Source organism: Pholcus phalangioides, unplaced genomic scaffold (genome assembly GCF_987345545.1).
Source record: "Pholcus phalangioides strain wild (caught in Gottingen) unplaced genomic scaffold, Ppha-v1.0 ptg000015l_1, whole genome shotgun sequence".
Lineage (NCBI taxonomy): Eukaryota > Metazoa > Arthropoda > Arachnida > Araneae > Pholcidae > Pholcus > Pholcus phalangioides.
In genome coordinates, this window is record NW_028301608.1 from 51,745,195 (window position 1) to 51,767,623 (window position 22,429).

Consider the following 22,429-nt stretch of genomic DNA (forward strand, 5'->3'; position numbering starts at 1 on the left):
TTTAGAGACATAATCTGTAAAACTTGGATATTTTGAGCATTAAGAACTTCAAAAAATTGCCTTTTTTAAAATTTTCCAACTCTCAGTATTTATAAAAATTGTTTTTTCGGGTTCGAAGACCGTCGTCCGTTTGAGTTTGTTCTCAACGTTTCCCCAACACTAGTGGTTGGCATCATCAGGAGAATTGGTAAACTGGATCAAAGTCATCTCAGTATTTATTATCATCAGAAAAAGCTCTAAAGCAAAGACCCATTTAAACGGAAACAAGTGATCTGAAAGATTGGCGTTGCCATGCATTAACTTTGCTTTGACCGGATGGACATGAATGAATGTTTCACATTTGGGCTTGAAATCAACTAACTTGGATAATAATACAGATAACATAAACTATAATTAAAACAATGGACGGATAAAGTGCAATAAATTTTTAAGCTAATTTTTGTCTTAATATCCTACTTTTAAGCCTTATAATATATCTTTTTTTTAGTTATTTTTTCTTTCATCCGAAAATAATAAATGCCTTTTTTTAGTGCCTATTTTAGCCATTTTTAGTGCCTTTTTGCCTATTTCGACCATTTTTAGTGCCTGAACTTCCGGGTTCTACGGATGTCACACGTCTCTCAAAAATAGAAGATACGTCTGCCTAGGGTGTCAAGTAGCTACTAGCCCTACCATCAGCAACTTTCCTCACGTCATGAAAACATCGGCGTTGTCACTAAACTCGCCAAGTTCGTGGCCAACTTGGAGCGATCTACGACAAGAATGTGCTATTTCGGCCCTATAATTACCGGTTTCACATTGTGTAAAAACTTACATTATTTACAAGTGAAAATTTATGTAATTAATAATAAAAGAACTATTTACAGAAATTTTATACCAATTGTATGGTTTTATTTTTTGAATCAGTTAACAACTTTCTGATGTTGTCATCATAAAATTCTGAATGATTAAAACATGAATCATTCATGAATATCAAATATCATCTGTGATATTTACTTTGAATAAGACAAAATGATGATTCAACAATTCTCTATTGTTTAAAATGAAAAAAAAAGTTAAGGTAGTTTGATATCACTTGAAATCTAGATAAAACGGTAAAACCTCGTTAAGTCTTTACCCTAATAAGTCGTCATTTCTCTTCCTTCTCGTCTAGCTTCCATAGATAAAAATGTTATTAAACATTCGTTTACTCGTCGCTAATTTCGGTTAAGGCCGTGCACATAGTGAGGCTACCAGGAAGCACGGGAGTGCATAATAGACACTAGCGATGAAAACAATTGTATTGTTTTGTTCCACACCACACATACTTGAGCAGCAAGACGAAGAAGAGAAAGAAGCCATTCAATGAGGTGCGAGAGTTGAACAATCCTGTTTGTTTTCACCTCGATCAGATGATTGGTCCGTTTCTCTCTTTTTTTTTTTTTCTTTCCCTTTTCTGCGGAGGGATTATCATCATCTCACCCTTACATTTCAGAATGGAATAGCTCAAGTGATACTGAGGGAGCTGTATTTGCCGAATAAAACAACAAAATTTCAATTCTTGAGGCGTTAGGTTCTGTTCAAGCTGGGCATGAGTTCCTAACGCCGGAATGTTCCTAATGATTGGCGTTAATACATTGCTCTATGATTGCCTTTATATCCCATAAAGGCATGTATGTAAATACTTTTATATCTAAAAAAAATAATCACCTATATCAGTTTCTCAAACTTTTCCTTCTATCGCCCCCAACTTAAGTGAACTCATCGGATCCAATGTGAAAACCGTAGCTTCTATCGCCCCCCGGCCATTCCATCGCTTATTAGGGGGCGATATTGCCCACTTTGGGAAACACTGACCTATATATCAACATCATTTTTTTTCCTATCCTTACTTTATTGTGATTATTTTCACAGATATCGTTTTTATTTACGTTTATTCTATTTTTTTTTAGTTGAAAACGATTATGATGGAGAGGGATGATGAACATGGTTTTTCTTTTTGACTTCACAACAGTGCCTTAACATTTTTGCGTCCATTTTCTTGCCGAGATTTTTTTCTACAATATCTCATGGGTATATTCAACACCCCCTATAGATAAGATAGCCCCCCCACCCCCTTATCTATAGGGGGTGTTGGTATATTACACTTTATATACGGGAGTTGCCGTAATTAAACTAGAGCTGTTTACAGCCCGATTGTAAAAAATCCGTTGGACCAAAGTTGTTTCTAAAGAACGCATTTTAGCAAGATACACAATGACAAGCAGAACATATTTTATTTTATTAGAATTGAATAGGTTAATTTTTAAAGTTTTTTGACAGTTTATTTTCTACCCAACCAATATTAAAAAAAAAATTTTTTGTCAGTAATAGTAAAAGTTCTTCAAGGGCAGCCAAATGTAGACGCCACAATCCAAGCTGAGTTGCCATTATAAACATCGAAGATGTATAAACTCATTTTCATATTATAATATTAGTTGAATCTAAAAGTTGGAGACTTTTCATATCTAATTGTGCAATAGACGTCCAAATGCTTACTGAATTCGCAGTCTTCAAGTTTACTTATTACATTTGTATGAGCTAATTGGATAATTTGGGGATCTTGCACTGGAAACGAACGTTGGACTTGTTTCACTGCTCCACTTTTGATCCATTATATCACCGAATTCTTCCATAAAGATGCCAAATGAAACTTCCAGTGTAACAGTATGAGCGTTCACAGCTCTTTTCACATGCCTGCTTTTCAGGAAAATATTATACCTTGTGTTATCAAAATTTTAAAAATATTGATTGGGTGGGAAATAAACTTTGTCAAAAACTTAACCAATTTTTTCATTTCATTTTACCTCTCGACCTGGAAAATGAAATTGAAAATTTACAGCAAACATTTTCACCTTCCTCTAGCCCTAAAGAATCAAAATAACCTTGGTGTAATAAATTACAACATTTTTACTAAATTACACAAAATTCAAAATCTATAACAATTAACCAATTTAACCTTTCACTTAGTCTCGTGAACTGGAAAATGAAAATTTACACCTAAAATTTTCAAATTCCATTTGTCGTAAAGGACCAATATCACATGGTTGTAAAAAATCAATAACGTTTTTTTAGTAAATTGCATATGCTCCTACACTAGAACGAATGAGAGAAATAATTCCATATTTAGTGAGAAATTACTATATTGAATAAAAGAATTTCGGAATTCGTTTAAAAAATTATTCCACAATAACTCATGAAATTTCCATTATCACATGGATATAATTAAAAGGGATAATTAACACATCTACATTAAATTGATTCATTTAGTGATTTAAAACATGCCAGCGTACTTCCCATTTGTAAATCAAGAAAGGCATATATCACTTATGCCTTAGGCCGGTATTACACTGTAAAAGTTTGATAAAATCCCTTTTATAAAACTTGAAAAATCTAACCAATAAGGTTATTGGTTACATTCTAGAAAATGCAATCGGTGACTTTATTGGCTGCATTTTTCAACTTTTATAAAAGGACTTTTACCAAACTTCTTACCCATATCAATTCTTCCTTTTTTTATTGGAGGTAGTCTATGGAAAAATTGACTTTTCCTCAACGGGTTATTATTGCTTCATTAAACGATTAGTAGATGGCGACTGTGTCATGAAAAGTAAGTTCGTATTATTCGGCCAATGAAGTTTTAGTTTCGTTCCCAAGTCACGAGTTGAAGTCTGCGTATGAAAAATAGATTTCCCTAATTTACTTCGCCGTCAAATTTTGTGGGAAAAGCTCAGAACTTCAGTCCCTTTTAATTCTTGATCTTCGTCGCATTGATCGAACAAAAAAACCCTCCAAGAATACGAATCGAATATCGTTTGAAAGGTAATTTTTTTTGTTTACATTTTATTTTTAGAAAAAATTTTAATTACAAAATTGAAGTAAACAAAGTATTGTATTTTCTGAATGTGTGGGATTTATATGAATTGCGTGCGAGTCTGAATAAAAATGTGAAAAATTCATGATTATAAAAGACGATCGTTTGCGTCTTCAACGGGAAAATCGGAATTTCGTTCTTCTTTAATACATATAACAATAACACTATGTTAGAGGCCGAGTGTCAAAACATAGTATAAATGTGAGTGTGTATAAAAGTGGAATAACAGACTAAACCCCCCCCCCCCCACCACCACAGCCATGCAAAATATTCTGTGTGTTTGTGATTGCATCTCCGCTTCTATTATAAAAAAAATATCATTTCAATCATAATTGAGGGAAAAAAATTACATCGCATTTCTCTCCAACACAACCTTAACATTATTTCTGAATGGTGCTCAACCTGGGAATTGCCCCTCCCTCAACTCCTCAAAAACAGTTCTTATGAAAGTTACCTGTAAAAGAATTCCCTATGATTTCCCCTACTCGATAAGGTGTCATTCAAGCATTACGTCAGCATCGATGGAAGGGGGGTTTCCGATTTGCTGACTTTTAACGACGGGGGGGGGGGTGTTTAGATGATGCTTACGTCATCAACCACATCAACCACCTTTTATGAAATGTTCTTAATGGCATCTTATTCAGTGCGCCTGTCGGGGCCGAAATAACTTACATTGGGAGAGCAAATGTCGTAGAAACAGACGATTTTATTTTACGTAATATACCAGCGAGATATGCGTCGGCGTCGAACGAACAGAACGTACTGAATCAGAGTTTCCAGGTCCTTAAAAAATTTCCAGCCAAAATCCTCTTCAAAAGTAGCCAAAAAGTACCCCAAATTATTTGAACATGTGCTGCCATCTATGAAGCGACAAGCGAGCTACAGTTTGACGATATTCTAGCCTACAAAGTTGTGGCTTATAGCTTTTTTTGTTATAGTCAGTAACTCTTTCCCCCCCCCCCCACTTTTACGAAAAAAAATGGGGTTTTTTTGAATAAATTGATTTCTTTGAAAAGTTGTGAAAGTCAGGGCTACACATTTTCTCTCCTGGAAAAACGGCCCAGAGATGGCCTGGAGTCGACATGTACTCAATGATGTTTATATATATATATACCATTTTTAGGGTATTTTCAAAAGCCGGGGGGGGGGGGGAGGTCGACGCCCCAAATGACTGGCCTGCAAAAAACACATGAAAAGTAACAGAAAAGTAAAAATGAGAAAAAAAAATTCATGGTTTGAGCCGATGAGCAGTACACATATAGTGCATACTGTATTTAATGACGCGTTATGATAATGTTGCATCTCGATATAACGACAATTCCTCTACAAAGATATTTTTATGCAGATATCTTATGCAGAACTTTAAATACCAGATCATCCGATCAATTCCTTGATTTGTATTTTATCTAGGATCTGTTCTTTCTTTATAGCAAGTACTGTACATGCCCTTTCATTACATTTTCTTTTACTCTCTCTCTCTCTCTCTCTCTCATTGTTGTTCTAATAAATCTCTGAAGAAAGTATCCTCAAAGCCGAAACTTCCACATCCTTTACCTATTCAGTAAAGGTCATAGACTATATCAGGGGCGTAGCCAGAAATTTCGTTCGGGGGGGGGGGGACCAAAGTGACAGAACAATGGATTTGGGCATCTTTTCCCCTTTTTTCGGTCATTTTCTCACATTTCGGGGAGGGGGGGACCAGACCCCCAAGCCCCCCCCCCCCCGCTACGCCCTTGGACTATATTTGTCTGGTTTACCCTGTCACCCCGGGAGCAAATTTTTCAACTGTCTCACCAGCTAGCAGCAACAGTATAGCATTAGCCTCTCTTTGTCATCCTATTTGCAAATGTTTCCAACCTGATAGTGTCATTCATGAACAGAAAATCCGATTGATCCGAAAAGGTATTTACGCTGATGTATAAAGATAATAAGGTTATACAAAAAGAATTACCCCAGCTCTGAATGCACTAGGAAGAAACAAACGCACACAAAAACTTGATTTTTTTTTTTTAACTCTTATCTACAAGGAAGTGGCCACGGATAGAACTCCTTAATACACATAATACCTTCACACACCTTATACACACATACCTTCATAAGTATATGAAGGCGTCTTAGCCGTGGTTATTTCTCCATTGTCGTGTTAGGTCAGGTTGTACCGTTCCTTTTTACCGTTTTTTCATCATGCCTTCTGTGTTTAACGTAGTTAAAAATTATCAGGATGTGTTCTCTAAGAACCACTTTTTTGCATACTAGTTGCAATTTTAATCCCGCAAAAGTGTGTTCATTGAACCCAGAAATTGGTTTTAACCAAACCCGGAGAGCGTTTTTCTTTTTGGCCCGAGTTGTACTATTCAAAAGAGAGTGAGGATTTTTATTTATATTCTAGAGCAGCGCTTCTCAACGGATGCTCCGCGTAGCCCTTGGAGCTCCATGTGTACTCTCCGGGGGCTCCGCGACCACTCGAGGAAAATTAAAAAAAGATAATTATAAATATTTTTAAATAAAAAATAAATCATTAACTTTTATAAATAATTAAAAATAGGTCTACGGAGCTCAGCCATAGAATTTTTTTTAATTCTAGAGAATATTTATAAATCAGGAGCGGGATGGTTGTATTATTCAAAAAAGCAAATCCTGCTTTTTATCAGTTTCAATCCCGTCTGAATCTAGTCAAGGATGTTATATTTTTAATCTCGATCACACTTATTTAGTCTAAAATGTGTTTCATTTTTAATCTTGATTCTATTTAGTCAGAGAATGTTATTGTCTTTGTAGTTCCCTTTTTTTTTTTTATCATCTATTCGTTTTTACCGCCGCAGTGTTATCCCTTTTGTAGAATTTTTTTCTTCGTCAAGAAAGTCACTCGAAAGCATGAATCCTCTCTTGCCGACTTCTCGTTATGCTTTCCGATGTTTTTCTCGTCAAAGAAAACAAATCGTAAAAAGGGATCATACTATAGTCGTTCCTAGTTTTCTGACGAGGAGGAGGTATTCGTCATTCTTGTACTGTACTCATATGCACGAATAATATAGCAGTTTATGTATCCTACTAAAGATTCTTTTTTAAATGTGAGAAAAATTTATACTGTCGTTGTATTTGAAAAATTTTGGATGTGTTCGATAAATTTATTTTAGGAATTTTTCATTAAAAAAAACCAGTGTCTCTTGCGTGTTTTTTTTTTTTAAATCATTACTGTGTACACCAGTGTTTCACAAAGTGGGTGGTAGAAGCTATAGAGCAGGGGGTGGCCCACAGCTGGTCCGCATGCGGCGACTAGGTAAAAATACTGTGTATCAAATTGCATTCCCGATCATTACTTGAGTTATCGGTTCCAACAGCAGAGCTCTAGCCTCACTATTACATTCATTATTTCAAGTGGCGAAAGTAATTTACTATATGCTCACCGTACTACCTTTTCGAACGCACAAACTGCTTTCAAAGTTTGGCATTGGCATTTTTGCCACCTTGTTGGGAAATTTGTGATATATTAATAATATACAGGGTGATTATAAAAAAACTATCCCGACATATGGGCCCCTAACTATCATACCATTCCCAGAAACTGAATGAAATTTTGGCATAAGGTATTTTGAGGTATGCGCTCAAGAATGATATGGAAAACAACAGTGTCACTCTAACAGTTACAGTGAGAAAATTTCGAAAATATCAAATGGCAACACCAAGTTTTTTGTATTGGAATGTGATCTCCATTGTGAAAAACCCTAAATAGCGTTCGAACGGCAATTGTAGCATGAAAATCACCGGCGGTAGATAGGCTAAAAGTGAGGACAACCAATAAGGACAGAGAAGCAGCATAAAATAAAGCATTTTATTGTGTTTCACAAATTTTCCACATGACCTTGTGGAGGACTAATCAGGCTGGGATCTCAGCCGAAGAAACGGTGTGACGAATGAAACGAACATTAATGCTCTGGTGCACGGCAAAGTCCTTTTTACTTTTTCCTTGCCTAGCTCCGGGGATTTTCGTGCTACAGGTGCCATTCCGACGCTACTTAGTGTTTTTCAAAGTATGGAGATCGCATTCCAATACAAAAAACTTGGTGTTGCCATTTGATATTTTCGAAATTTTCTCACTGTAACTGTTAGTGACACTGTTGTTTTCCATATCATTCTTGAGCGCATACCTCAAAATACCTTATGCCAAAATTTCATTCAGTTTCTGGGAATGGTATGATAGTTAGGGGCCCATATGTCGGGATAGTTTTTTTATAATCACCCCGTATATAAGACCCTAATAATTCCGAAAGGCAAAAATTTGTCATATTTGATAGTCGGGTTCATATTATACTATTGACCAAGGGAGTTCCACATCCGAACACGATGATTATTTGCGAGAAAACAGAGGCATGTCTTTTGTTTAAATTTAGTAAAACATAAGAGAAAAAATATTAAAAAAAAAGAAAAAAAGAGAACCAATAAGTCCTCATGGGCACTTGTTGCATACGGAAGAGAAGGAAATTCCTAGCACCACCTAGCTTTATAGGTTTGGTTACAGTGCCACTACCCCAGGACAATCAGAACGACCAAGACCTACTTGATGGCAACAGTTTTAAAGTTCCTAGGTCAAACCTATTCTAACGTGAAAAATCGCAGTCAATGCCATCCTAGCGCGATTGAACGATTTTTAGCCCTTTTTGACCCCCCCCCCCGTCAGCAGCTTAGAATATTTCATGTCTTCAAAAAGGATGGTTGATGACGTAAGCAACCTTCAAACCCCCCCCCCCTCCTCATCAAATCCGAAACCCCCCTCCACCCACCTCGATGCTGACGTAATACTTCATTGACCCCTTACACATGCAAACCAAATACAGTAGAATATTGTTAACCACATAAGGCCAGGAAGCATTAGTACGCCGGTGATTGGTTACTGCGAGCAAAAAAGCTAGCAAGACATCACGAGAGGCAGAGTTATGGGCGATATCTGAATTTCAAAGTTCATTAACGAAAAATGAAAGCATTTTTTATTGAATCAGTAGTAAATGATAGCTGGGCGCTCGCTTCATGAGCGGTTATTATTGTCTTCTCGATGAACGTGAAGCGCATTTGATTCAATTAGAAACAAAAAAATATATTTTTTAGTAAATCAATAAATGACAACAAAGATGGGGAAAATTTTTTTTGATGGGTTTCAGACCCAATCGAACACACAATCTTCGGTATACGAGTCTCGTACTATAACCATTACTCCGACGGTGGATGTCGGATTCAAGCACGATTAAATATATCTATTGTTAAATGTCGCCAGCAAAAATTTCGCCATGAATGGCGTAAGGGTCCATCATTCGGCTAAATCACTCGCGCGCTAAATTTCTACAATGTAGCTAGAAATATGGGGATTGTTTATAAGCGACCATTGTGTCGGATGACAAACCGATTGCTGAACCACACACATGCACCTCGTCCACATTCCTCTGCGGAACCTCTAACGAGCTGGTACATGCGGAATGTGCATGTAGTGAAACCTGACGTGAAGTTTGTTTATGTGTAGTGCTGTCATCTGCAACCAGTTTTTCTATGAGTGAAGTGTAATGATTGAATAATTTATCGTTGTAGGCCTGTGGCGACTTTTTAAGAGAGATCGGCTCGCATTTGCACATCGAAGTTGGGAAACACAATTGCTGAACCACTGGAGGTCAATGGAAAAAAGGCCATTTAGATAATACAAACTTCAGCGCAGACATGCAGCGACAAGTTTTCCCCTTCTATGGGGGGGAGACACACAGAAAGTCCATCTAAAAACGCTGAATCACTCGACGGGCAAGACTGGCGCACAACTGAAATATCATGTCTAATGCACATTATAAATAGGAAAAAAAATCTTAAGCAAGTCACCACTCTAACATAGAAAGCATCCATTCTACTTCCTCCCTTTATTTTTTCTTACTTTTGCTCTTCTTTCCTTTATGGCAGGATGAAACAGCTTTGTTTTGCCTCTAACAGTATTTCCCAACCTTTTTGATGTCTAGGGCCTCTTATAGCAGAGGCCAATGCGCCCCATGAAAATCCAAAAAAAAAATTTCATAATTTACACATGAAGTATTTGACCGAATAGCGGCCATATTACATTTTTTTCAAAAAATCAGTTCTTTTTGGCTGAATAATATTCCATATAGCGGCTGTTGCATATTCCTAAAGTATATATAAAGTATAATAAAGTAAATATCCTAAAGTATATAAAGCATATTCCAAATATTCCAAATAATAATAAAGTAAATATCCTAAAGTATATAAAGCATATTCCAAAAAAAAAATTTCATAATTTACACATGAAGTATTTGACCGAATAGCGGCCATATTACATTTTTTTCAAAAAATCAGTTCTTTTTGGCTGAATAATATTCCATATAGCGGCTGTTGCATATTCCTAAAGTTCCGGCAGAAAGCAACGGATGTAGTTGCGATGTACCTTCACACACTGCTGCAATCCATGTGAAAAAGATGTTTCCATAATTTAGCAATGACTTCCATTGTTTCCTCTGAAGTTTGAAAAAAACGACAGACTGTTGTGTTCAGCCAAATACTTCATACAAAAACTGAAGCAATAAATTAGAATTTTATAACTGTCTCACTGGCAAACGGAAGTGGCTGAAAAAAATTCCGCAAACCATAGGTTTTTGAAAAACACTCCTCTCCTCCAACACTCATTTCTGGGTTGGGGGGAAATGACTTTTTCAGAGGAACTATGTAGGAATTTCCAATTACGGAAAATGTTTCCAGGGCTTCCCAGAAAATTAGACTTGATAGCTGTGTGGCTTGGTTTGTGCATGAGAAAGTGGACCCCAAATTTAAACCTAGTTTCTCTATCCAAATATTTATTGCCTTATATAGGAATTTTTTTTAATATAGGAATTTATAGGACGTTTCTAATGTTTGCTTTGCCATAGGCTCCTTCAAAGTTAAAATCTGATTTCTTCCACCAGACAGCTCCAGAGTATAAAGTGACAGTCGTGACATTAGACCATCCGATCCTAGGCTGGTCATTCACTGAAAGTAACTGAGCAATAACAAGTCACATGTATATGCAAGACTGCTATAGCAGTCGCAATATACTTGTTATGGCTTGTAAGTTGCAGTGGACGACACCAGCTGTTTTAGTTACATCAGTGACTACTTTACTGCACACTAACTTTGGTCCTACCATCATACGGCAATTTTAATGAAGTTGGGTGGGAAATGAATGCACCATCTATCGGTACTCATCCCACGCTCACTAGGAAAAGAACTTTCCGATGTTCCTCCCCGGAATCGAAAACGTGGACCCTGATGGTAACCTTCATTGTGGAAGAGCTTATCACTGCACCACTAGGGCATCAATACTACATTAGTGACTGATACTGAACGTAACAAAACAAGAACAAGGGAGAAAAATGAAAGAATGCGACAAAATGAAAACTTTCAGGTTTATATATATCGCCGAACATCATTACAAAAAAAAACTGTCACCAGCAAGGATGTATAAAATATTATATATCCTGTTCACAATACAATTTCTACAACGATAGTTAACTAAGGCAGCAATTGGGGAGAAACAGGAGAACGAAATATAATAGAAAGGGGAAGAAAAAATATGCTAGCATTTACAGAAATAAAAAATCGTAAACTGTACTTGCTAGTAATTTTTCATTTTTTTTACACAATAAATACATTAATCCATTTTTCGTATACATTCTTAACGATCTGCAGCGATAGTCAAAATGAGTCATCTCAAAGTAAATAAACGATATACATTTCTGTTCACAAAAAAAAAATTGTTTTTAAAAAAAATGATGCAAATAAATTCTGTATCGATTCATATATTACTAAACTATGCAAGCTCAACTTACACATAAAAAATAAATTCTTATAAATGGAAAAACATAAGATATTGATTACCAAATTCGATAATATGGTCTTGCGCTATATTAAGAGGCGACAAAAAAAAGTGGAAAAAAAAAAAACCTTGTCCCAATAATCGAATATAAAGGAAAAAAATAAATAAATAAACAGGGGTGAATCCCTGCCAGGCTGCCACAACATGATGGCTATCTTCAGTCATACAACCCGAAAAGGGGGAAAAGAATATTTTTGATTCAACAGAAAATTTCTATTATAAAGATATAACAAGAAAAAACAAAAAGGTTATATAAGTGTATATCGCTTGTTTTTTTCCTTATTCCTTTCGTAAGTGTAAAATAAAAGGTTCGCGGATAATAGTAAAAGGAAAAGCAAAAACAGGTTACAGGAGGGCAAGGCACAACCTTCATAACAAATACTATTATTGTACAAAAATGTATCATACAGTCCAGATCGGGGAATTTTTTTTTCTCATTTTTTACTTTCAAAATTCATTTTGCCACAGACATATCAATATATACATACAAACATGCAGAGTCTTCCCTCCTTATTTTTTTCAAGAGTATATCCACGCAGCATCTATTATGACTATATATGGGAATTTTTTTTAATGAGGGGGTAAACAAGATATCGCAATTCGAAATAGTTCAACATGCACCACAATATTTCGCATGATTATTTTTTTTTCATTATATAATAAAAATATAACAACATTTTCAAATCACGCAAGTAGATGAATACAAACACGAATTAACAGCGATTCTCATACACATTATTTTCACTATTACATTTAAATAGCAGGGTAGAAATTCTTTTTTATTCTCAATCATTTGTATATATATATATATTTTTTTCCTTTTTATACACATGTTAGAGCCCAAACACTATTGAAATAACAAAACACGTGCCAAAAACTGGCAAAAAACGTGTAACTTGTTCAACGTAGACTACTAACAGCAATTAAGCGAAAATATTCTTGTAATTGTGTTACGAGATTTAAGATTTTTCTTCTTTTGAATTTGAGTCGTTAGTTTTCCAATTTAAAAAAAAAAATGGTATGCTTCAAAGGAGGAATAATAAAACTTATAATTGCACAAAATTTATAAAGTACATTAGGACTCCCAAAATATGGCAAATCCTGCTATCATCACTGCTTGGCAGGTAATAAAATTCAACCGAAGGAAAAAAAACATTCAATTTATATATATAATATTTATATATTTTCACTTAGTGGCTGTTAATATTATGTCCTCATAATCAAAGTCGAACATAATAGGATCGAGTTTCAATCACTAATCGTTGCAGCAAATCACGAGGAAGGATCATCTTCGCTTGAGGTTTCTGGTTCGGCTTCTTTCAGCCAAGTGAAAAAAGAGCTAACTGAAGCTACTGCGACACCTTTCCCTTCTTGCTCTGCCGGATCTTCACTCTTTTCCCATTTCTTATAAGACTCCTCTGTTATTACATCCTCATCGTACAAATGGTCAAATAATTGTTTGAGAAGACCTGTGAAAATGATTTGAGCAGATTAATATTTAGCCAAAATATTCTAATTCAATAGAGAGTGAAAGAACATTTCAATTGATTCACTATGAACAGAAAACTACAGATTCAATTACAAGATTATTCAACAATGAAAAATTAGATAAATTGATACTGTTTTAGTGGATATAACTTGACTAAATTGTTTATTTTCAGTCAGAAATATTTGTACTCAGATGGTGAAATAAGTCACTTTTCCCAAAAAATTGAGTTCTTATTCTGTAATCTTGTTCGTCAAAATTTTACAAGGTGGCAAAATTTCATTTTTCTCTTATGATTTTTCAGTTTATGAGGAAACAAGGGAGGTAAATTGTAACAAGTCAAAAAACCACACTATCACATTTTGGCTAAATATTGTTTACATATTTGCCAATGTAAAATTCTGAAAAAGTGGCATAACATTTTGCCATTTCAGCACAGATTTAATCAATATCAACAATTTCTGACAGGATATTGAAGAATGAAACAAAAAAGGCTTTCGTGACCATCGTGTAAATTTGAATTAAATTTAAAAGTTTTCTGGTTTTTGGCCGACGTGAAGTACAGTTTGTTTTTCGATGTTTTGTTCGTATGAGTGGCAAACATTTTCAAGAATTATGTAAAAGCGCGCAAAAGGCTACTATTTACGCCCTCTCTCTGCTTGAGTCGTGCTGCCTCGTCGGGATTGGTCTGTTGAGCCAGTCTGTTTTCCCCACTGGCCGAAGTTGTTCCTAAGGGCTCTGGATAATACTTGGATTTGAATCTCATCATTTTTAAAATGGGAAACCAAGCACTGTTGATCTTCATCCTCTCTTCCTTTCTGTTGAAGCAGTTCTTGTGAAGCGAAAAACTGCTTCAACAGTCAAAAGACAAAAATTGTACTTCACATCGGCCAAAAAACCTGAAAACTTTCAAATTTAATTCTAAGGATATATATTGAAGTTTAGGATTAAATTTCTTGTTCATCTGTTTATTCAAAATGTGTAGAAAAGTATTGGTAGAAAAAACACATGAAAAGCGATACAGTGAAACTCGTATAGTGATGCTCTAGAGACAGGAAAAAAATACTGTTATATAGAATTTATAGTATTTCAAATGTAATACAGCTGGAAAATGGGAAACTGTCGAAAGTGCACTGAAACTAAGAAATAATACAGGATATCTACAAAATACCAAAAGCAAAATTTCAGAACGTATTGGGGACTTTTCTGTGGCCTTTTCTCATTCAGAGCTCCCACTCAAAAAATTAGAAAAAGTAGGACGGGGGAAAGGTACTCCTCTTAGACAACATATATATAATCACAGCATAATAAAAAAAAAAAAAATCCCCCCCCCTCTCTCTCCATAGCACACTATTTCAGCATCCTGTAACACTGACTGAAGCCAAAACAAAATGACAGAAATGACTTTGTTTTTGTAACCATTTTTGGCCAAAATAACATAGCTGCCAACTTTTGAAAATGAAAATTCGGGAGATTTTCGCGCAAACCCGTATTTTATGCTAAAACCACTCCCTAATAAATAAAATAGGGATTTTTACAAATAAAATAGGGATTTTCCAAACATAAAAGTTAAAGCGTAGGGAATAAAATCCCTACTCAAAAACTGAAGTCAAATTAAAATAGGGATTTTACTCACATGGAAGTTAAACCCTTGAGAATAAAATTCCTACGCAAAAAACAAGTGAAATTTGAGGCCAAAACTTCAATGATGTAAAAATAAATATTGTGTTCAATCAGAAACGATGTGAACAAACATTCTGCACGAATGACCCCAAAATCATCGGAAGATGAAGGAAAAGAGCGTCAATTTTTGAAGAACACTGACTTTTTGTGACACTTGCTTGATGGTTTTTTTTTCATTTCACATGAGTGATGATGTCAGTCTTTCCATGACCGATTTTTATGTCCGTAACACAAAGGAAAAGTCGGCCCTCTTCTGGAACGTTTGATGAAAGGAAATTCATCGGAATAAGTATCTTTAAAATTGATTAAATATGTTTTTGCTGATCAGTATTCATGCTTTGTTATACCGCACGTACGTAACTTCAACAAAAGAAGTTTTGACCATATGCGCGTCACTATAATCTTCAATTATTATCCAGGACTATTGGCTGCTAAGCCATTTCCCTGCAGGATAAGACGAACAACTTTCTTGTTACCATCAGAGGGTTTGTAAAACTTCCTTAAAAAGGGAATTTCCCCATTTACGACGTGTGACGTCATTTCGAAAGGGGAAAAAAAGAGGCTTCATGTCCCACAAGAAATTTCTTAGGGATTGTTTTCATAAGCGGGGATTTTTTTTAATGAAGTAGGAAATGTTTAGGGACAATTAGGGATTTTTGTGATTTTCTTAAAAATTCGGGAGACTTGGCAGCTATGAAATAGGGTCTTGGCAACCACAGATAACTCTTTTCTCAGCTCTCCTCACAATATGTATATATATTACATTCTTTTTTTGGAGTCTTCCATAGTAGAGTCTGTCAACTCTCTTCGACAATACACACATCTTCATAAGTTTTTTAAGAATGACACTTTTTCAATACCACTTCGAAAAGCACAGTGCAAAATGTGTAAAATCACAAAAAAGGTCCGATATAAATAAGTCAAGGTGGACCAGCTGGTTTTACTGCATTGTCCATGCCTTTTAAAAAGGATTTGTTTAAATTTTTGTGTTCAATGCCAGTGTAATTATTTTGACAAATGAAGCATTTTCATTTCTAGCTCTTTACTTGAGCATTGTATTGTTTATGCCTCTGCATGCCCTAAAAATACAGAAGAAAATTGAATGCTACTAGGCATCAAAGTCATAAAACCTAGAATAGGTCTATTTACCAAATTGCTTTGTTATGCAAACTGTTGTTTCATCTATATACAAAATGTGTACAATAATTTTGAATGATGAATGTTAGTCAAGCAACATAAGCCAGGGATAAAACAGGGATGTGCATCAGAAGAAAACTCCATCTAATAAATAGAATGTCCATGAATTTGTGCCTTTTCATCTGGCCCTCCACTAGGATGGGGCTGACAGGGTCGCAGCCCTAAAGCCCGCGACAATCACCATTATTGTTTGTTTATGCCATAAATTCACTACAGAGCCCCCACCCAATGAAAACACTATATTGAGGACCCCAAAGATCCAACTGCTTCACGATATGGAGGGAAGGCAAGGTCCTTTCTACCAAAAACCAATATTGTTTCCAGGACGACTCCCTATGCCTGTGGTCTCCTTCCTCTAGGAATTACAATTCCATCCTGAGAACACTGCTTTAGGGGGAATATTACAGATGTTGAAAAGTTCGGACAAGCAAAGAAAAGTTTTTTTTTTGTTCATCCGGTCCTTCACTCAAATTTTGTGACTTTTCGAGACTTCCGTAACCTCTTTCTCATTCCGGGACTCAGTGATAGTAGACACCCTGTAATATTATTGTAGAGGGTATCGTTATTCCGTACTTCCACTGTATTGGTATAATTTTGTGATACAGCTATGTGGTAAACATATTTGATTATAGCAATTGCATAAAATTTTTTATGACCAAATAAGTGGGTATTTTTTCTTGTTTAATTTTTCAGATGTTAATCAACAAATTTCATCATGAAAAAAAAATTATATTGAAATGCTTACATTTTTGGCTTTGCAAATGTAGGTGAGATAACAAATGATTTTTGCTTAAATAGAATGACACATTTTTTTTTGTAAAGAGACTATTCTAGAATCACAAGAATTTAGTTGGAAAAAAAAACAGGTGGGGGGGGGGGGGAAAAACTGAGATGCAGAACCAATTACTGAACACATTCATCAATTAAAATATATAAAACTAATGAGATTTTTATTTTAGTGATGCACATTGGCAATTGCTGTTTTTATCAACTTTGAGCTCTTTTAAAGAATAAAGTTGATAAATGAAAAAATTATGTAACTGAAAAAATATCACACTTGCCTTTTGGCTGGTTCAATTTGGTTGCAACCGATTGAGCGGCATACAGTGTCTGTAGCTGAAGGTCATCTCTTCCTTCAACATATCGACTGATCAGGGGGAAGCGTTGTTTCACTTTTGCACCATCTACATCATATAAGTTATTGGATTCTCCTGTAACTATACCGAATAAAAAAAATGGAGCATAAATTTAAATACACCATAAAAGAAAACTAAAAAAATTAAGTAGGCTGAGTAACTATATTTTCATACATAAATCAATGGATTGCAGCTCATTTAAAGGGAAAAAAACTGAATTTTCGTCTGAATTTGTACAGATGCATATTTTTCCCCCTGAAAGTTCTAAATATAAAAATTAATAGTTAAAAAAATTTCTCAATGGTATATAGAAACAAAAGGAAAAAGTTTTTTTTTATTTAAAAAAAATTCCCAAAATAAACACCATATCCTTCCATTCAAGATTTTATAATCATCAAATGAAATTGCAATGTGGATTATATGCAGGAAATTGTGATAGATTCATAAATTGTGGTGCCCTTGCATTATCAATAAAAAAAAGTGAAAACATCCATCACAAAAATAAAATGAAAAACAAGTACAGATAAAAATAAAATGAAAAACAAGTACAGATAAAAATAAAATGAAAAACAAGGACAGATAAAAATAAAATGAAAAACAAGTACAGATAAAACCTAATGTGACATACTGCTAGGAGGGAGGAAATGTATTTGTGCATTGACCCGAATGAAAGCAAAAACACAAAATATGTTCATTAGTTTGAAAGTTTAAATTATGTATGAAAATTCAATAAAAATAATTTCACAGGGGCCTACCATCACCACTCTATTTTTTAGAAAAACATCAAAATTTTTAGCCTTGCTACTTGAGCTGTCTTATACATATTGGTGTAGTTATAGCGAATGATCACTGCTCAAGCAACAATTGAGAAGTGCAATTTCAAGTTAGTATTACTTTTGATGAAGCTACTGCTCTAAATGCATGAGTAAAAAATAAAACCAAATTCTTAATTGCCATTGGGTTTTCTAAATCATGAAATCAGTTTTACAGTATTTTTTCTAGTAATTAAAAAAAATCCAGTTAAAGCCTATTAATAAAATGTTGAGGGCTATAATAAATGATTTCATTTCAGAAAAAAAGTCCAATTTGTTGCAACTAGTCCTTTGATTCATGGAAAACCGTGATCCCTACTTTTTTTAATTGAAATCAAAGAATGAAAAGAGGAAACACACCAACATATAAAGAAAAATTTACAGATACATTAACAGGGGTGAAAAATGAAAATTTGATTTTTGTAGCAGGAAAAATTATTTTCATAACAGCAAAAATATTGTTTTTGTAACAGCATTAATCAGTTTTGTATCACTAAAATTTTGACAGCAAATAAAATAAAGATTTTATAGGCCTATACATATATGCGGTGGTGTACACAGGATTTTTTATTTCAAAAAACAGTGTTATCTCAGCTAAGAAGAGGGTGTTCCCCCAAGGCACAAAATACAGAGATTTCCTCCAGGAAATTTTTTTTTTTTTTTTAATTTTTAAATCAAAAAAATTTCGACAGACTTCTTGATATTTATATATACAGGGGTGGGAAGTGACTAAGTCCATTTCGGAGCAGCCTTGGAGCAGCAAAATTCAGGATTCGGAGCAGTTTTGGAGCAGTAAATTCAGGATTTGTAGCAGTTTTGGAGCAGCAAAATATGGGATTCGGAGCAGATATTTACAAATTGGAGCATTGAAATTAAAAAGAATATTTTCGTCAACCCTTTTCAAAATAAAACTGCACTGTCTTTTGTTAACATCTTTTCATCAGCTTGATTTTTGTTTTTGGTGTTTTGGTTTTGTTTGTTTGGCTTTTGACAGCTTGTTTGAAAGAGCGGCTGTCATAAAATTTTTTGCACCCGTCTATTTAAGATGATCTTTGCTTACTGAGGGCACTATTTGCTGCCTTGAACAGCAGCACTTCAAATGAGCTAGAAAAATTTTATAAGTTTTTAATTTTTTTATACTTGGAAAGAAATTGTTGCAAAATGGGAGAGAATTTTGGAAGAATCAACTCTATGTTTGGCGATTCAGCACTCATTATTTGGCTGAGATTGGCGATTTAACGCTCGTTATTTGGCAATATTGACGATTTAACACTTGTTATTCGACAACATTGGTGATTTAACACTCGTTATTTGGCAACATTGGCGATTTAACACTCGTTATTTGGCAACATTGGCGATATTCGGCAAAGTTTCTAAACTAACATTCGTAATTCGGCGGACATGCGCTTTTTACTTCCGGAATGAAAAATTTTTTCACGAAACATCGGGATTTAACACAATGACAATCGACTACGGTAATTTCTGCTGCTTCCAGTGACAACTTTTTTTTTTAAAACGGAAACACTCAAATTTGCACTTTAAAGCTGAAAGGCATTGCAAACCATCTTCAGTTCCACGATCACGGACAATATCGGGGTTTTGCGATGGAAAGCCCGATCAGGGGCCGATAGTTTAAGTATAGTGGAATAAAACACGCTCTTCTCGTAAAGAAACATTTCGTGGCTAGCAGGAACAAAAATTTTTTGCCGTCCTTTCCGACATTACGGGCATACTGAAGCGAAATTCCTTATTTGGCGCAGAAAAATGTGAAAATACGCTATTGGAGCAGGATGACGCAAGATATTAGTTTTGGCGCAGTGCGGCGCAGAGTTCCCACCCCTGCATATATTTTCATATGCTCTACAATGTCAACAAATGAGAGGCTAACATATGGTATTTCAGATTTCAAAAATAATTTGAAATGAGTGTTTTTAGATTTAGCTTGTAGACCTGGTAATCACTAATTAAAAAAAAAATCACTGAAGGAGATACGTGAAACACTCATTAGAAAGGTAATTATATTTCTTCTTGTTGCTGCTGAAGCAAGTCTGAGTAGTGCTTTTGTATTCTCTCCAGTTTCAAGCATTTTTAAACATTTAATCTTGCTTCTTTTCGAGTTCGCTCTTGATCATCATCTCAATTTGATTCAACGTACTTTGAGATAACTTCTTTTTTCCTTGGTCATTCTTAGAATATTTATTTGAAATTCTCAGAAATTTAATAGTGTGATTAAAAACTATAGACTTAAATTATTTTTAACTTAAACTATAGTAATTTAAACTACAGAAATAAAAACTATAGAATGATTAAATTATTAGAAATTTAAATAGAATGATCCTATTTTCACAAAAAATTCAATTCAAGTACATCTGTTTTCACTCCCTATTTTTAAAAGATTAGTGATTGCTCCATTTTTTTATTTCCCAGCATCTTCAACAGATTTTCAGCCTCTCGTTTTATTTCCAAGTTCTCTCTTATTCGTTTTCTACTATTCATCCTCTTGATATGCCATTTTCTTTTACGTCATTTACCAGCATGTTTAGTATTCAATGGAAAATTGTTCCCAGATGAGCATTAATTAAAATTACTTTGTCTAGGCCATGGTTGTGGTTGGTTTCAAAATGACGAAAATATAATTCATGTAAGTGTTGTGCTTGTTATGTGTTGCCATCTATCTTCCAAATCAAAATTGAGAATGAAAATTTTTTCTGCAAGTTACAAACTATGACTGTATTGAATGGAATAATTTACAGAAACCACTGTAATTTCAGATTCCTTTCATCTAGCTGGAAAACAACTTCTGGATAGTATACAATAAATGTGTAAGTTTATGAAGTAAGTGAATATAAAGCCCAGGATAAGAGCTTTAATGACTAAACTGCCTATGTTATCTCTCACCATATTACTCATGGCATATATAAATCTGCGAGTTTCCCCCAGATAATTTTACTCATGTGGCTTATATGCCAGACTGGCACCAAAATGATGTCTTGCACAGGTGAGAATTTTCTCTCAAGCCTTCCCCGTTCCTTCACATGATATATTGTACAAGGGCTATTATATATTTTTTAAATAAAGAGATCCATGAAAAATTGTGACCCGGATGTCAATAGAAAATACTGACCTGGGCAAACCACATTCCCAGATGTGGAAGCCCTTAGCTGTCGGTTTAACTGCTGTATCTCAAAGCACTGCAGCCTGCATGGGATGACCATTAAAGAAAGGAAAGGGTCCAAGGCGATTTATTTCATAGGTTTGTTAATCTCATATTTCATGATACATACCAATGTTTCTCATAGTATTCAGATCTTGAAAGGGGCGATCACGGTCCTCTGAAACTGTCTGTTTTGGAATTGGCTATAAACTGTAGATCCTAATACAATTTGCCCTGGTATGCAGAATATGATGTGACAAAATTGGTCGCTGTATATGTGAGGGATGCTAGCTTGTTACCGTATTATTTTCATTATCAGTGTCTCTACCACATACCCAAAGAAAAGTTTTGTAAATTTTCATTGACTTCTGCTTATCTGCCTAAATAAAGCTTTGCTGTAATTTTACATCAAATGCTTTGCAAAGCAAACACGACCATGGTCTATTGACCATGTAATTATAGACCAAAGTAATTTTAATTAATGTGCAGCTGAAAACCATTTTCCATTGAACACTACACGTGCTGGTGAATGACGTAAAGGGAAATGGCATATCAAGAGAAAGAATAGAAGGTGAATAATAGAAAGTTTTGAAGCAAAACGAGAGATTTTAGCAAATTCCTGTATTTGGAATTTCAATTTCTCGCATTTCTCTCGAGTCAACTTGATTAACTTAACACTGCAAAGGCAAAAGGATTTCCTCTCTCTGTTCAGTTTTTCATTTTAAGCAAAGCCACAAATTTGTGAGAATTTTTAGGGTTTTTCCCCCCATAAATATACAAAAAATTAAAAAATCTGCTTTCCCCCATCAGAAGATTTCAATAAGGCTAAAAAAATCTGAAGACTTAAATAAATCAGAAGCATTAGCACCTATGAATTAAGTAAATAAAATTTTACACATACCACTTATTATGTGTTCAAACACACATGTAACCAAGGCACGGAAAAAAGTTGGCTTGTACATGTTTTCCTCGCCAATGTTGCTCTACAGATTGAAAGAAAAATATTAAAATTATCATTCATAAAAAAGTGGCATTCGTTAAAACACTGAGATATTATTATACACAAATATTAAACTCTCACCATGTAATTTCAATCCCCGTAAATAAATTTTCAAGCAAACTTCAATTATTTGTGAACTAGCAGAAAATAAGAATTCCTCAAAAGTGTTAAAAAA

General features: G+C 34.7%; 1 protein-coding gene across 4 annotated transcripts in view; it reads right to left on the minus strand.

Moving 5' to 3' along the window:
• Positions 1-11,302: 11,302 nt before the first annotated feature.
• LOC149076178 (eukaryotic translation initiation factor 4 gamma 3-like) overlaps positions 11,303-22,429 on the minus strand; it is a 146,976-nt gene continuing 135,849 nt past the window's right edge. For all 4 annotated transcript variants that reach the window (XM_089243737.1, XM_089243738.1, XM_089243740.1 and 1 more), the window contains exons 28-30: positions 22,156-22,237; positions 17,214-17,369; positions 11,303-13,255 (exon numbers count right to left, since the gene is read on the minus strand). In XM_089243737.1, coding sequence (XP_089099863.1) covers positions 13,059-13,255; positions 17,214-17,369; positions 22,156-22,237 — 435 coding nt within the window. In that variant the 3' untranslated portion in view covers positions 11,303-13,058. The remainder of the gene's footprint in view (positions 13,256-17,213; positions 17,370-22,155; positions 22,238-22,429) is intronic.